The 17,928-nt window shown below is 43.3% G+C and overlaps 1 protein-coding gene across 4 annotated transcripts in view; it reads right to left on the bottom strand.

Moving 5' to 3' along the window:
• Positions 1-17,928, bottom strand: part of prom1a (prominin 1a) — a 145,535-nt gene that overhangs the window by 21,513 nt on the left and 106,094 nt on the right. For all 4 annotated transcript variants that reach the window (XM_063190621.1, XM_063190620.1, XM_063190622.1 and 1 more), the window contains 10 exons: positions 14,091-14,314; positions 13,090-13,164; positions 12,230-12,293; positions 11,815-11,974; positions 10,918-11,070; positions 8,720-8,843; positions 7,271-7,374; positions 6,612-6,696; positions 2,509-2,655; positions 531-602 (listed from right to left, as the gene is read on the bottom strand). In XM_063190621.1, the coding sequence (XP_063046691.1) occupies positions 531-602; positions 2,509-2,655; positions 6,612-6,696; positions 7,271-7,374; positions 8,720-8,843; positions 10,918-11,070; positions 11,815-11,974; positions 12,230-12,293; positions 13,090-13,164; positions 14,091-14,314 (1,208 nt within the window). The remainder of the gene's footprint in view (positions 1-530; positions 603-2,508; positions 2,656-6,611; positions 6,697-7,270; positions 7,375-8,719; positions 8,844-10,917; positions 11,071-11,814; positions 11,975-12,229; positions 12,294-13,089; positions 13,165-14,090; positions 14,315-17,928) is intronic.

Below are 17,928 nucleotides of genomic sequence, written 5' to 3'. Positions count from 1 at the left end.
CTTTCAGACGACTTTGTCCCAGGCCTGGCCAAAGCTATCTGCGGCCCTGCAAGCAGCACACACATACAGAGGATGATAAGAAACCCAAGCCTCAAACAACACAAGCAGACCACTCCTGAGTCAAATCCCTTTTGGATTTCTCTGGACAAATAGCCATTAAAGTATACATTGGACTCGGTGAATGAGAAGGGAGGGGGAAATGAAAGGATTCATCATCGGATCATGTGCGTCGGGAGATTATAATATTGTATATAATGTGGGACTGTAGCTTTTCTTGTGTGCTGACTGGGCTGGGCTGTTTTTATTGGAGCTGGACGAGGTAGAAGAAAGGGAGAGGTGAAGGAAGAGGATTAGGAGGAGGAAAGGAAGAGGTCAAGGAGGATGAGGAGGAGAGGAAGAGAAGTAGGAGGAAAGAAGCACGAAGAGGAGGACAAGGCAGCTGTGAAGGAAGAGGAGAGGAGAAGGGATAGAGAGGAAGAGGTGGAGGAGGAATAGAGGAAGAGGTGGAGGAGGACTAGAGTGAAACGTACCAGCTGCTCGCTCTGATCGTCAAGCTCCTTGGAATAGGCCAGCAGGTCCACCACAGTCACCCGCTTGTTGAGCTGGAAGGAGAAGAAGAAAGGACAGCATATAAGACTGTGCCATCGGTGTCAAGAACAAAGAGCATGGTACGGTTAGGCGGGCCGCACATTAGCTCCGACAGCACTGCGGCACACTTTTGCTTCCGACAGAATTCGGACCCCTACCCCAATTTCACACGAGCATAGCATTGACAGTCAATGGGCGGTGCCGACAAAATAGAACTTGTCTCTAATTGCTATCCGACATCGGCGAATGTCCGTGGACATCAGCACCAGTGTGCGGGGTTCTAGTGAAAACAATGAAATCGAACTTTTGCGGAGCGGTGCGCAGCACTTTGTCGGAGCCTATGTGCTGAAGCCCTTACACTTTACTTGACACCGGCGTCATACGGCAGCGTCATAATAGTGTCAAAACAGTATCATCACATTCAACACAGTCACGGACTAGTCATAAACACTATGTCAATGTCATTAACGTTTTAAAGTTATGAAAAGTTGACATTGTTAGGGCTGTCTTTGCCATAACCTGAGGTCACTTAATGGCAACAGTCATAAAATGTTCACAACATTGACATAATATTCATGACACATGGATGACTGTGTTACGTCACTGTTATGACACTGTTATGTCATGCGTATGACCCCGGTGTCAAGTAACGTGTTACCCATGATGCACACAATGGAACATCGTAGTTCTGTCTTTCTTTGACACTATGAATGGCGTTTGGCTTTTAACCATGAAGCATCATAGACAAGAGTAATGTCACAGAATTCTTCTTCCCATCTCTTTTCTTTAACCTGCCTTTTCCCCTGAGATGTCATTTTTACATTTCCTATGTTTTTCTTCTCTCCCTTCCTTCCTTTTCTTCCTTTTTTCATTGCTCATGAATGGAATATCTTGCATCTTGTATCCTCTTTTTAAGAGTGGGGTCAAGCCTTCAAGATATGCTTTGCCTTTTATGAAGTCTGTTCCTCTCTTACTCCAACTTTCAGTTCAACATTAATAAAACTTCGGTGCACCACAATGTGCAAAGCCCAATGCCAATTTCGTAACATTCTCACAGCTAAACTCTCAACTTTCTCAGCCATAAAATGCCTCTGGTATTCTGCAAGGGCCAACAAACTCCACATTCACACGAGTCTGTATTTCTACCACACAGTAAATTTTGCAGGGTGAGAAGGACAATCTAGAAGAGTATTAATTTTGACTCTGGCATTTGCTGTGCATTTCTCCAGAACTGGAATAATCTATACCACAAAGACTTCGTTATAGGACTATGCGAGTTAAAGGTGGGGTTGCAGGTTAATAATTTTAAGAAAATGTACTATTATGACATCATGTTGGGGGTTCCGCAGGCTCATAGGAGTCTATGTAGAACCTCAGAATTCTGGGGGAGTTCCCCCAACGTGATGTCATACCTGCAACCCCACCTTTAAGTTCCTCCATGTTCATGCAAGTGAGGGTGGAGTAGGATTTGGCAGTGATGCCCATGTGGTGCGCCCAGCTCGACAGATAATCAGTTGACAAATCACATAACGACAAAACATCAAAACTAAGGCTTTGGTTACCGGATGTCATATTAAAACAAGTCCGACATGCGGACAAAGATTTGTCCATCTATGCACTGCCGCGTTGTGGACACAGGAGGGCATGACAATTCAAAGAAAGCGTTTCAGACGGACAGACCGACGGACAGACCGATGGACATACCCTCTTATAGAGATGCTAGGACGAATCTAAAAATGGATATATTTGTTTATCCATTTACATGGTATGTGAATTAAAAAAACACCATGGTGACAGGTGTGCATTACAAAGCTCTGGTTTAAAAAAATATTAATGTAAACAAAAGGCCCAAATGGCTGCGTTGACAACCGTATCCATATACTATTTGTTACTGTAAGAGGGTGTAAGGCTGGTCCTCACCTCCTCCAGGTACTGGTCGTAGTCGATGTCTCCGATGCCGGTCTCGGTGAAGAGGATCAGGTTGTCCTTGCCCTCCGCCTCCAGCAGGATGATGCCCCTCAGGTCCACCTTCACGCCGCCAATCATACGAGACACGTCCTCCGTGAACTGAGGATGGAAATACATAAATACATTAATGATTGATTGATTAGTTGATGGATGGATGGATGAATGAATGAATAAATGAATGAATGAATGAATGAATGAATGAATGAATGAATGAATGAATGAATGGATTTATGGATGGATGGATGGATGGATTGACAGAAACAGGGACAGCTGTGGCCTAATTGTTAGAGTCTTGAAATCGAAAGATTGTAGGTTCAAATCCCATACCATCCACCTTACTCTCCATTGCTCCAGGGGCTGTAACCAATACCCTGTACCCCAATAACTGTAAATCGCTTTGGATAAAAGTGTCAGCTAAGAGTCATGTAATGGAATGAGTGTTGCAAATGAGCTGAGGTGGAGAGGGGGAGAAAGAATAGGCGCTGACGAGTTATCCACAGCCCTTCATTTCCAGTTGCCCCAGGTCAGAATCTTATGTAAGTTTAATAAGGCAACTTATTAGAGGTTGAAATGTACCGTGGCTTGTCATTTGGGGTTCATTCTGTTCCCTAACCTTAACATTCATGTACCTTAACCTTAAGTGCAAACACATCTTGAAATCTACTTGGAAGTTACGTAAGAGAGCGTGCAAATTGTTTAGTTAATGGAGGAGTTCCCACCTCCGTCCTTCAGTGCAAAGGTTTTTTTTTTATCAAGTCAGCCTTTTGAAAAATGCTCCATCTGAGCAACTCAGAATTGGTCATGCACACAAGCTCATTGGTATGTAAAGCAAGTGATCCAATCTGTTGATCCAGACCATTCCAAGCAGTTGGGTCTATAATATTGTAAAGACAAGCAGCCCGCCCCAGATGTTTCATTTAGCAGCTCAGCAATTTAGGGTGCCAAGCATAACAACGACTCTTTAAGCCCCTCCAGCAAACCCATATATGTTCTCTTTTGTGGTCTCCTTGCTCTCTGCACACCACCACAAAACCTATGTTACATATACTATACTGTTGCAACAATAGAGAACTTTCCTAGAGTACCACAAGAAAAAAAGTCCCTTTCCAAGAAGGGAAACACAATTTAAATGCAAATTCCATATCACATTTAGGTAGCATATTTAGGTGCACACTTACTGTAGGTGCCATTTCACATTTCACATAAAGGTAACAACTGTGTTTTGAGACATGTGTTAAAGGATAAGTTCAGCCAATTTCAACATGCAGTTGTAATGCTCACACTACCCTGGACTTGTTGTCAGTACCTGAGATTTTCCTTTTCCGAGATCCTGGTCATTGTAATGGGGGCAGGTGTTTGTTTACATTTCAAAAAACATCTTGATTTATTCCCAAAAACATCCAAAAGGTAATGCAACATCACCAGACAACTAGCAAACTGTGATATGTTAAGAACTTTTTTAATGTAAACTAAATCTGACCCCATTAGAATAGTCAGATCTCGGAAAGGGCTGAGCCAAAAAAAGCAGCATCACCGGCTACTGACAAGTCAAGGGTAGCGTGAGCAATACAACAGCATATTGAAATTGGCAGAAGTTATCCTTTAATGTGATCTGATTTTTCCCTACCAAATTCAAACAACAAAACAATGATTGACAAGGAACTACAATAAATAACTGTAATGCACAACATTATCTATTTTTTTGCTAACAAAATTCAAACTTACAAAAGAGCGAATGGGTTCTACAATAAAAAATGCATTGAATATTTCTGAAAATAGGTATACTGTGTAGATTCTCAGAAAAGGTTTCTTCAAAAGTGCATTATGTAACGTATAGGGCAGGACTTTTGGGCGCCGTCATTTGCTTTCGGCACAGGGTCCTCGGCCGACCATTGCCCACAGGGCACCGAGGACGTTACGTCCAGTGCCCTCCCCCCTCTTGGCATTCCTAATAGGTACAAGAACTTCCTGGGCCACTGGCACGACACACTCACTTGCAGGGAACGATGACCGCTTTGCCTGGGCCAGGGGCAAGATCATCTGAAAGGGCCCCAAAACCCAATATGTACAATGCAGTGAGGACCTAATTTGGCCCCTCCTCTCTCCCTGGGCACGGGGGCAGTGACACTGTTTGTCCACCACTGTCAGCTTCCCTGCTCACTCGTACAAAGACCACATTATGCATCCTCATTGAGGTGGCTAAACGTCCATAGCATGCGTGGCGCTCGAGTGAAGCACTTATCAAGTACCACGTTACGCAACGTCAAAAAGATGGATAATATACACATTTCTTTACGCAGCCATAGGCATTTCCTCCAAGCATTTCCTCCTAGCCCATCTCCTGCCATCCAGGGCCAAAAACATTACAACACATACACAGTTACGCATTAACAAAAACACACAAGGCCTCGGCCGACACGCAGCTCTGTTAACAAGGGGCCTCATTTGCATGGCTTTCCAATGCGGCGCTCTGGCCAAGTACCACAACCCCTCGCCCCCTTTAGCCCATGGTGGTCTTACCCAGGCCCACCGGCCTGGGAGGACAAAGGGGTATGTTGTCCCGGGCCCAGGGAGATAGGGGCCCCAGAATTGGGTCTCCATTACGGTCAAGTCAAGTCAAGTCAGCTTTTATTGTCACTTTCTTCATATGCACAAGCCATACAAGGAAAATGAAATGTATTGGGTAGGGGGACCTTTCAGATGATTTTGTCCTGGGTCCAGCAAAAGCTGTCGGCGGCCCTGGTCTTACCACTACTACCACACCCCCTGCTGGCCTCCCATTGAGTTTTCATGGACCAGAAGACCAGAGGAGCAAGCAGCCCTGAAGCCAGCCAGCTGGCACACAGCAACCAGCTGGGATGCGGCAGTTTATAGGATGTGTGTGTGTGTGTGTGTGTGTGTGTGTGTGTGTGTGTGTGTGTGTGTGTGTGTGTGTGTGTGTGTGTGTGTGTGTGTGTGTGTGTGTGTGTGTGTGTGTGTGTGTGTGAGGGGGGGGGGGGGGGAGAGAGAGAGACAGAGACAGTATGTGTGGTGGTCTGTGTGTGGCAATGAGTGTATACACATCTCTAGGTGTGTGCGTGTGTGCGCGTGTGTGTGTGTGTGCGTGCTCGCGTGCATGCAAGTGTGTGTGTGTGTGTCTGTGGGTGCAGCACAGTCCGGGAGCTGGGTTTCTCGTTTCTGATATTAGATAGCTCTGGCACATGTTCAAAAGACCAATCCAACAAGACCTGAGGGGTCAAACAGTTAAATGGGCACACTGTCCCCCCGTAGTGGTGGCACATATGTCACTCTGACACTGGTAATGATGATGATGATGGCTATTATGATGATGATGATGATGATGTTGATCATTATGATTACCTTGCATGAGGATCAGGACTACGAATAGGATTATGTTCATGGCCACAAAAGCTGGAGCACATAAGAATGTCATTGATCTCTTGCTGATGAAGATGCTGATACTTAAGCCGATGACGCTTATGATTACGTTGTATGTTGATGGTGATGATTATGGTCATGATAACATTGATGATTATGACTGTGATTAGGATTATGGTAAGATGGGTGACCACATTACAGTACATGTATGTCATTGTTCTCTTGTGGATGAAAATGAAGATGATGTTGATAATAATGATGATTATAATGAAAGCTGATAGTGCCACACATTTGTCATCTGGTCTCTTGCTCATGGTTATGATGGTCACGGCAGTATAATTCCTCAGGAAATCCACTGCAATAGTGGATATGCCCTGAAGAAGGCCTTGTGGGTCAAAACGCATAGGCATGGCATCTTTGAAGCCTTATATTGTATTCTAAAAACAGCAATATTGACACAGTGCCCTTGAACTTCAAATGCACAATACACTGCAACAATTTGACCATACAGAGTATTCACCTCAGAAGAACTCAGCTTTTGGATGTTCCTCTCTATGGGATTTTTTCCATGATGACCACAAGTAGCACAAGCAAGCGGCCAGTTTTATTGTGCGGGCACTTTATATGTGTGCTGTTATGTGTGTGCTTGACGCAGGGCGGTGGACTGGAGGTCTTACCACACTGGTGTTGAGGAAAGCCGAGACATTGAAGATCTTATCCAGGCGCAGGGCAGAGTACATCCCACGGTTGTCTTTGCAATTACTGGCAGATCAGAGAGCAGGACAGACAGGCAGAAGGAGAGAGAAGAGGATATGAAAAGGTGATTCAAATATATCAGATAAAAATGAAAGAAGCTTTCTTTTTTTGGTAAAGAGTGATTATATAGAGAGAGCGTGTCTGGTGGATATCATAAGAGACCTGCAGCATGTCCAGTTACACGAGTACAGCGTGTTCCCACCATGGCCACTGTTGCACATGCTTTCTACTGCCACCTTGTGGTAAAAAGTCATTGAACACAGCTGCACCTTTCATAAAACTATATTTACCAATTCAAACATAAGTGTTTTGTCAAATGAGGGACAATGTGCCCTGTTTGTTGTGCTTGTTTGGTATTTAAAAATCATTTGCTATTTAATTTGAATTTTTTGGACTGCGGATTGATTTTGTTGATCCATGAAAGGTCTGGAAAGTGCGGTCAAGTGCAGTAATCAAATAGTGTAATGGAAATGGTGAGCTACTTGTTGTGTTGGTTTTTTTGTGTTTATTTTTAAAGATAAATATTCATTTAATTAGACTTGCTTTGAAACAAGGTGATTTTATGATTGGCTTTGTTCACCTGTAAAAGCTCTCGAAGGTCAGGTCCATGTCGGGGTCATCGTACAGATATCCGGGGATGAAGTTCTTCCACGTGGGCATGATGAGGTGAGGGGTGTCCAGGACCTGTGGAACACAATACCTTACTGATTAAAAACTAAGTTTCATGAGAAAACATTTAAATTGTTTCCCCTAAGCACATAGTATTCAGTATTCATACCTTGAATGAAATAACAATCTCAGTCGTAAATAGAATTATTATGGGACTGGTACCTTGGTAGGCATATTTGAGCACATACAAAAACAATTTGAAATTTCTGAAATTGTTTGAGCTATACGGTGCAGATGGTAATACCAATTTCTAAAGTGTAGTAAGTCCTAATCAACTGATATAGAATTGCAATAGCTGTTAAGTAACATAAAAAAATATTAGCCAGTTAAGACCCGGCATTATACATTTGCTGTTACCATAATAGCAATGACCAAGTCGTAGTGTAATACTAAAGGCCTGTGTTATGTCATAGTAGTGTAGTACTATGGTAGTTAACTTTTCACTGACTATTACAGTGTTCCACTGGCAGAATGGCGTGCATTATGGGGCTATGGGAATGACCTGTGCACAGATACATGAGTCGATTATTTACATCCAGAAAATATCCTGTCTTTGCATTCACCCTGGTTTCATTCAGGTGTCTATCCCTTTTCATTTGCCCATTACATTACAAATCTTTAGGCTATTATTTTTCTATTGCCCATTGCGGTTACAGACAGAGTGTTATTGTTTCATATTATATGGTGTGACGTCATCGGTCGAATGCTCCATTCATTTCAACAGGGCTCCCCAACGTTCGCACGTCTGTTATTTTTCGATAACGGACGGGTTGGTCTATAACAGACCGCTGTCAATGGCAACAAGACTTTTCACTGCTAAAGGGACTTTTCAACAAGACTCTAATCAGCTGCTGTGATAGACAACACCTGTTGTCCTGGCTACCTAGCTATTGCCTAGCTTTGTTCCACAACGGCACTGTTTTGTTTTGCGCAGCAACAATCTTTTGACATTAAAAAATATAGACTTAAGAAGCCTAAAGAAATGTCCCCGCCATGTGTGAATCATTTAAGTATATCCATATAATAAGCGGGTTAACTTTCGGCGAGTCGGTCGCTTTGTGGAATAGCAGCACTTCAGAGAGAACAAGACCCCTCCGCTCCGCGTCTAAAGATTCTCTCTGTCGTGCTGCTATTCCACGGTAGCGACCTTCTCGCCGAACGTTAACCCTTACATATAACCGCTGCGCTGAGGCTATGGCACTGTGCAGACCTGTGTGTGTGTGTGTGTGTGTGTGTGTGTGTGTGTGTGTGTGTGTGTGTGTGTGTGTGTGTGTGTGTGTGTGTGTGTGTGTGTGTGTGTGTGTGTGTGTGTGTGGGTGTGTGGGTGTGTGGGTGTGTGCATGCGCTTTGTGTGTGTTACCTTGAAGAGCTGCCTGGTGTGGAAGGGTTCACAGGCCAGCTTCTCGATGTTGCCCCCCACCACGAAGATGACGGCCACCACAGCCATCAGGAAACAGGAGAACAGGAAGCTGAAGCCCACGCCACTAGAGGGAGACAGGCACATACACAATGAAAGCCATGTGAGAAGTTAACGGGAAGTTTCTGTGTTAAAAGCAGGGCTTGACACTGGCACCTGCCAACCGGCCAAATGCTGGTAAAACTTGGCTGTGGCTAGTAACGATTTCAATGTCACTAGCCAATTTGGCAGGTAGCTATTCTAGGGTATGACAAATCAGAATAGCGTATATGCCCTTTGCATGCCCTTCTGCACTTTGCCCCTTGTGTATCTAAGTTCAAGAAAAAGCTCAGTTACTCGGTTTCTATTTGTTTGTTTTATAACCATGCAGAAACCCATGCGCACATCTTCTTGCTTTAAGCACCTCATCTTAGGTTAGATGTACAGCCTCATGATAAAAAAAAAATTGTGGCTAATAGAATAGCTGGATGGCTAGTGACTCGGGAAAACCACTAGCCACAGTGGCCGACAAGTGAAAAAGTTAATGTCAAGCCCTGGTTAAAAGGTGCTTTGGTGCAGCGCACTAAGACACTGTACCATATGCCCACGTCACTAGAGAGAGACAGACACATATACACACATACACACGATGAAAGCCATGTGAGAAAATAACGGGGAGTTTCAGTGTTAAAAGATCACACCGGGGTCGGGGGTGCTTTGGTGCAGCACACTAAGACACTGCACCATATGTAGATGACCAGGTTTCGAGTACAGACCTCTGATCAAAATCGAACACAGGTCGCCTGAGAAATGGTGCGGCTTCTTATCTCATCCAGCTACCGCACCCATATCAAACATATCAAATACATCATACATATGACAGAAACATACAGTACATATGAACTTTCAAGCCATTTTGGAACAGGCATAAACTTACATCATGAGAAGGTTACTGTTAATGTTACAAAGGCATTAGTCTATGCCATGGAAAGGTTATGGAATTGATTCTTTTATACCACGTGGAGATGTGAAAACACATAGAATTGCACTGTGAGAGGGTAGTCCACATGTCAAATACGCATTGACTTTCACCATGGGAAGTGGTCCCTAGCCACTGAAAAAAATTTAACATATAGATTTATGTCATGAGAAGGTTACCCCCTATGACACACACTGATGAGTGCACAGTTAGTTTTATTGTCATTTCATCTCCTACTTTAACATCATTTCATCTCCTATTTCTTTACTTTTCGTAGGTTTTTACAAAAAAAATGACTAAAGATGGTTCAAAAAGGGTTGACAGAATGCAATATAATGTAGAGGTGTTAAAGCAATGAGGATGGTGCCGCCCATGCTCGAAACGAATTGACCTACGCAGTATATCATGATTAAGTGTCCGCTGTCCGTGCTTAAAACAAGCATTGATTTTACACCATGAGGTGCTTTGCCTACTGTGTCTGTCATTTATCTTACTTATCGGACCATTAGCCTGGGCACTCCACCCAGCTATTCTTCCTGTGGTCCTACATTTAAAATGTCAAGCATGCCTGCTGTGTTTATAGGTAAACACATCACTTTGCAGTTTGCACCATGTGGAGGTTGCCTGCTGTGCTAAGAACACAAACTGTATTTTTTGTGTGTGTTGATTCAACACATAAGAGAGTTGAATGGCACGGTCATGGTGTTGGTGCTACTCTCTAAAGTTTGAATTAACACTGCAAAATGTACTGTGAACATGGATTGTTATCATGTCCTCTACAGTGACGTAAGTGTCTCCTCCTATCCAATGAAAATGCATGTAGTAGTGAATCAAGTAGCAAAAATGGAGAGGATATGTTTTGCTACACATCGACACATAATAATGATGACTGAAGCATACTCAGGACTCAGGCATAGACTTGCAGTGCCGTATACGTTAGGATGCATCGATTATGTAAGTCCCCCAAGCATTTAGTTCCACTACTAATAAAGGTCAGTGGCCCACGGTGTTTAAATTGCATTGGCAGAGATTCTAATAACACTATATAATATCTTACACTATTACAAAATAAGGCACAGTGGCTCTGTTTAAGATGTGTCAATTATGTGAGCCGGCTAAACATTCATTTACATCATTAAAATAAGGTGCAGTGGCCCGCTGTGTTTACAATGCGTTGACTTACGCCATGAGCAGGTTGCCGCCCGTATTGGAGATGCAGCCGCGGGTGGTGGGGGTGGCGTGGCGGTCGTAGCCCAGGATGCCACAGAGCATGCCCAGCAGGTTGAAGGCCAGCACCATCACCACCATACAGCACAGGGTGATGCAGGCCGTCCACCTACACACAGACAGAGAGAGAAAAGGGATGAGAGTTAGTTAAGACCAGAGGTGGCCAAAGTAAAAGCAGAAGTAATAGTTGATACACCGCGCTCTTCCGTGTGGTGCGTCTGCAAGTTAAATAATCTCGGCAAATGAAGAGGTGGATCGCACTCAGGTTCTTCGTTTCTTCTTTTTCATTTTTTTATTTTTAGTTAGAAAAAGTAAAAAAGTAGAAGTAAAAAAACAAAACCTGCCATAGTTTCCTTCCAACACAAGTACATTTGCTGAGTAACTGGTCTACAGTTATTATAGAGTAGTTTCTGAACTGGAGTGAGAGTGAGATTCTGTGAAATACATTCTTAAGCCCTAACAACCTGTTAGAGTGGGCATAGGCTCTAGTAGACGTAGTAGTCATCTGTGCAACAGCAGTGAAAATGTTCATCTTTCAAATCTTTTGAATTCTTGATCCGTTACATCACGTAACCACAGTATTGCTGTATTTTGTGGACTGAACAAACAGAACTTTGAGTATACCTTTGATCGATTTCTTGGCTAGTTAACCCCTTAGCGCAGCGCTATGGCTCTCTGTAATGTCATAGCAATGTTGTTATGATGTAGTTAAGCATTTTCAGCAAGCGAATAGGGTCGCCGGCGACCCCATCTGCAGTAAGAGGCTACGACAAGCAAAGCACAGGAGAGATGAAAAGGTAAAATTACGGATACATGTAAGCTCTTCTGTGAATGGGATTGGGGGATACCATACCTGTAGAAGTCGTAGCGGTCTATCTCTGGGTAGATGTCCTCTATCTTGGAGTGGGCGTGGCTGATATAGATGGTAAAGTTGGTCAGGGAGTTGTGCACAGGGAACAGCTTGGAGAAACCAGTGATGTTCGCCCCAATGCCATCCAGCATGTCTCTCACACCTGCAGATGTGATAGTCAAGTGTGTTAGGTTAGAGAGAGAGAGAGAGAGAAAGAGAGAGGGAGAGAAAGAGAGAGAGAGAGAGCGAAAGAGAGAGAGAGAGAGAGAGAGAGAGAGAGAGCGTGAGAGAGAGAGAGAGAGAGAGAGAAAGAATATTTAATCACAGCTATTCACATTATAATTATGCATAATATAAAGCTATTTACATTATAATTATGCATAATATGCACAATATGACTGTCAGCTCTGTTCCTTACCTTCCACAACATTCCTCGTCTGATCCGTCACCATGGATGGGGTGTCATTAAACGATGTAAATCCCTGTCAGAAAACAAGATCCACTGTTTAGAGCAGTGGTTCTCAACCTTTTTTGAACAAACGCACCCCTGACCACATCATAGGCCTAGCAACGGCCCCCACCCCCTCCTTCATGATAAATATGATGAAAAGAGCACAGCCTCATAACAACAATAATCTTTTCATGCTTCTGTGTCTATTTGTATGTTATTATTATGCTACATCTGCATTTTGTGTCTATATCCTACAGTCTATTCTATTGTAGATGCTTCAGCCTTCTGTCTCCTTCTCAACAGGGCTCAAACGGGCTCTGTATCGCCCTCTGGGGGGCTGCAGAGCCCCTGTTGAGAAACCCTAGTTAAGAGGAAATATACAAGATGCATAACAGCGTACTGTAGGGGGAACACCTTTGGGAGAAGAGACTTGTGCCTTCCCAGAAGAAGTCCAGCTGCCGATAACTAAGCTCTTTTTTTTGACATTTATTCCACACTGATTACAAACCTTTTTTCTAATCTCATCAAAAGTGTACCTCAGCATCTATGGTTGTTCCAGATCCTTTAATGATTATCACACACATTCCTCAAGGGGATACAATCTGGCTTGTACATAGGTGATCAATCAACAGTGCATGTCCAGCATCCAATTAGTCAATATTGTACTTTGAAGAAGTTCTAATTTGATTGCTTTAAAGTCTCTACAATTAACCCACTGATAATGCTGCAGGAATGTTAAACTTGGCCAATAAAAGAAAACCTGAAGGCATGCAATTGGGCATACAGCAAAGGTCAAGGGTGAAAGGGCATCCTGGTTGCTGCCTGACCTTCTCAACGATGTCACTGAGGTCCACCTGGAGGGCTTCGTTAACCTTGTCCAGCTGAGGGGCAACACCGGGCAGCTGCATCACAGGAGAAGATGATATCAAATGTAGGATTATTTCTATCACAGCAAAACGGTCTTGTCTAGAGACATTTAATTCAGAATGAACTCTATTTAATTACTACTAAATCTTAATTTAATTCCGCTTTGAAAACACAATTCGGAATTACATGAAAGTTCAATGTAAACTCCACAGAACAATTTAATTCAGAATTATTAATTCGGAATTAAAAACGTCATGTAAACGTGGACAATGTTCCATTCTATATATCCTTAGCTTCTTCCTGCCTGCTCCAGAATCCGTTCTGAGTGTTTTGTTTCAAAGTCATTAATAAATTAATGAAGGGATATATAATGTAGAATTGATTTTTGTCCTTGAACCACATAATAATCTACAGATACCACTACCCTTAAAGTGACTGTGCAGCTACTTCCAAAACTCCCACTCTCACGCTAAACCAACTCAGTGCAACAGGGAGAAAGAAAAGTAGTAACATCAAGAAAGACACTAATAGTTTATCACAAACGCAATGTCTACATTTTCCATATTTTCTGGGTCCGAGTGCTACCCGAAGGCTGAAAATTTGTACAGAGGGCTACTTGTTTGTTCAAAATCATGTATTGATATCTTGACATCAAATCACCTTATACATACACAATCAAGACAGAAAGAAAGAAAGAAAGAGAGAAAGAAAGTAAGAAAGAAAGAAAGAAAGGAAGACAGAAAGAAAGAAATACATCAAAGAAAACATCAATGAAATAATAAAACAAGTCCGACAGGCAGACAAAGGATGTGTCCGTCTGTGCACTGCCACCTTGTGGACACAGGAGGGAATGACAATTTGGAGAATGCGTTTCAGACGGACAGACAGGCCGAAGGATGCTAGGACATGTCTAAAAACCTAATCATCCGTCACACACACACACACCCAGTGCAATGTGTACCTGTGAGTAGTTGGCCCCCAGGTGCAGCTGGCTGAGGGAGCTGAGGACGTGGCTGCAGACAGCGGCGGCGGGGGACCCGGGGACCGTGCACACGGGATCGTCCAGCGAGGAGTTGAGGCCCGAGCGCATGAGGCCCAGGCTGAAGGCCAGCTTCCCCGCCCCCTCCTGCAGGATCTCCAGGGTCATGCTCACATTCTCCAGGCCCTCCTTGGTCTCGTGCATGGCTGAGGAGGAGGAGGAGAGGTGGGTAGAAGGGGCGGAGGATGGGATTTACAGTGCTGTAAGTGTAATCTACAGTATTGTACTGTACATGAACACATTAGGACATAGACACAAATGCATACACACATATGCAAGCAACAACACATATACTGTAGTATCTACACATGCACACACATGCACACACACTGAAAACCAAAGAACACACACAGACACACGCATACACATGAACACACGCGTGCGCGCACGCACGCACACACACACACACACACACACACACACACACACACACACACACACACACACACACACACAAACACACACACACAAGCACACACACACACACACACACACACACACACACACACACACACACACACACACACACACACACACACACACACACTTAGACACACTCACAGACGTGCACATACACACACACACACACACACACACACACACACACACACACACACACACACACACACATGCACACGCACACGCAACACACACACAAAACACAAACACACACAGATATATGCAGCCTGTGGAAGGGACACACGCATGTACTACATGTACATTCAGTACCAACACATAGAAACAGACTGACACCTTTAATGTGCTAACCCCTAACCCCAACAGTGAGTGTAAATTGATACAAGAAACACAAGGGATCACTTTTCAGGCAACACACCACACAACTCACAGAGGAGGGAGACCAAAAATGGCAACACTTTCTACGAAGTTTGTCTTCATATGCAGTTATGAACACATTCACAAAGGCTTACAGTTTCAAATCATTCAATTATCTTAATGGAGGTATTATGATGGGTTATGATCCCCTAATGCGCCTTTATGAATGTGGTTATACTGTCCTATGAATAAAAACTCATAGAAAGCGTTACCTCAAAACATAGCATTGGACTTAGTCTAACACTTAACAATTTGCAACTGTCAGTCATTGCCTTAAAGGGGTATGCCACTATTTTGGGGCTTAATATAGTTAAAATCGTTGGCTGGGGTTTATAAAGGTGGTAAAGTGTCATGTTAAGCGTTGTCTTGCTTTAAGACAAGTTGAAAGAGGAAAAATAAGACACTTTACCACCTTTATAAACCCCAGCCAACGATTTTAACTATATTAAGCCCCAAAATAGTGGCATACCCCTTTAAAGGAGGAACACCGGGGATTTATGGAACAGTCATGAAACAAGGGGCACATTTGATTGGACCAGGAGTCAGGAGTGAAGGAGAGGGTGGGGCCATCTGGGATTCAACCAATCACATGAGAGTCCAGGCAGGGGCAGCAGTCACATGGGAGGGGGGTTGACATCCAATCAGAGAGCAGAAAGCTCTTTACCTCTCAAAGCCCTCTCCACTTTGGCTTATGGGGCCAAAAAGCGACAAAGAGAAAAGGCAGGACAGTGAGGAGGCAGGTGGACTACAACACACTGCTTATCTACGGCAGAATTCACCTCTTGACACCTGAATGTCTATAGCAACCGATCTAAGGGTGGTCTGTTATACTGTATGTCTATACTGACTACTTTAAAGGTCCTTTCATAGAGTACCTATCTGAATAGAAGAACATGGAACTTCTTATACTAACTGGGCGAATACACCGGCCACGACGAGATCAAGTGACAAAAAATCGCTAGGCTGTGTAGCGAGAGCGATACGAGCGATAGAAATGACAGAGTATTTGAGTTAAAAGCCGAATGCAAGCATTCCAACATTCCCACTGCTGTGGCGGCTGTAGCCAAACTGCATCATAGCTAATTTGCATAATATTGGCTGGAGTTCAACTACAAACTGTTGCTCTAGTCGTGCGAATTGCCTCTAGTTATCCGAATCACTTTTGTCTCTTCTGTCTCCCGTGACTCAATACAAAGTCAATTACTTCCGTTGCTGAACTCGCTCATGTCACGCTTGGTCTATTCGTGCGGTTAGTCAGGACATATCGTACACTCCCTGCTTAATCATTAAAGTTCAAATGACACAGTACTTCTTAAGTAATGCGAAGTTAATTCCACTATTCAGTTGACGCTTCAGCGACTATCTACACATGGCTCTTCAGAAGATGTGCAACCCATTTAGATCCACCTGTCTTAGATGCAGAAGTTCAATCAATTCTTTGAAGGTCCTCTACTTTGTGCGGGTTGTTTGAGCACATAACACACATGTGAATTTTTGCAAAAGCTGGTACTTTTTATTCAGCCTATATCAACAACTTTCTGAAAGTTAAACTGCTCATGTGTGTGTGTGCACATTATAGAGGACACATCTGTAGTGTACCATGGCACCTGAGACAAAACCTGCATGTAGGCGTGCAATTTTTGCAAACCACTGCACCTTTTTTTGTGTAAAGTTACTTGATGACCTCATCGTTTTTGTTCTGTTTTTTTTCTCTGTATTTTTAAATGTGCGAGGACTGGAGGACGTATCTCATGAAGCTGTCTGGAGGTCTCTTCAATGCTATCTATCGCACACAAAGAGGATGATTACGCACTTGGATCACTTCAAAGCAGCACGCACGACTAAACGCCCTTTAGTGCACCTGTCTCTCTCTCTCTAGCACACAGAGATAATGACCTTATCAGCAAAACCTCTTCTTCCAGGGGGGAAGATAGGCGAAAGTAGAGGGGAAAAAAGGAAGAAAGAGAAGTGAAGAGTGATAAAGGGAAACGTCAGTGACGGAGAGAGGAGGGGGAGGAGGGAGGGAGGGGAAAAAAATGTGCCAGTGGCACACAAAGGAGAGAGAAAAAGTGTGAAGATATTGTACACAATAGAAGTATGAAAAGAGGCAGCTGGAAAGAAAATTAGACTAATGTGTATAAAATGAGGTCACTCGGGAAAAATTGTGACGAGAGGACAAAAGGCAATGAAAAGAACACAGAAAAGCAAAAAATGATCAAACAAAAGTGCAAAGATTAAAATAGGAGCGCTTCTTTTTCATTCTAAACTTTAGAATCTGAAGTTCACTGAGTAAGTGGACAAGTAGAGTGCATTGGGTGTTGAATCAGCAAACTGCACCAAGCTCTTATCTGCACACAGTTCTGAAAGTGTCATATATTTTATTTTTAAGTATTGTCAGTCGGTATACAGCCACAAGCTCTATAGGACATGGGTGTAAATGTGGCCCACCGTGGAGATGGGAGTTATATGCATTGGCTTTTAAAGGGGAACAATGTAGGATGACGTAGTTTGCGCGGTGCCCGTGGCATGTCTGTCTCAAAATCTACTGTCATGAAAAAATGCTGTTTAAATAAAGTCGCTGTGAGAATGTTTTTCATCACGGAATGCCAGCAGTTGATACAAATCTGAACACGGTATGTAAAGTGATTTTTCGCATGAGAAGCTTTTCCCATGACGGACGAGTGGACTGCTCTCGCAAAAGTTACATTTGGGATTTTATGACAGCGGACCGTGGAAGAGGTCACGAGAGTCATCGTTCACTTACTAGTGACTCAAATACCCATCGGCTGACTCGGGACAGTGATTAATATAACTTTTAATCCTACATGGAGCCCCTTTAAATCAGAGAGTGTAGGTGACACTTATGATATGGAGAAGTGTTTGAGACAGTTACTTATTCAGTATGTTACAGAACTGATCACGAAAT

Source organism: Engraulis encrasicolus, chromosome 23, assembly GCF_034702125.1.
Source record: "Engraulis encrasicolus isolate BLACKSEA-1 chromosome 23, IST_EnEncr_1.0, whole genome shotgun sequence".
Classification (NCBI taxonomy): Eukaryota; Metazoa; Chordata; class Actinopteri; order Clupeiformes; family Engraulidae; genus Engraulis; species Engraulis encrasicolus.
This window is presented reverse-complemented; position numbering and strand designations above follow the sequence as displayed.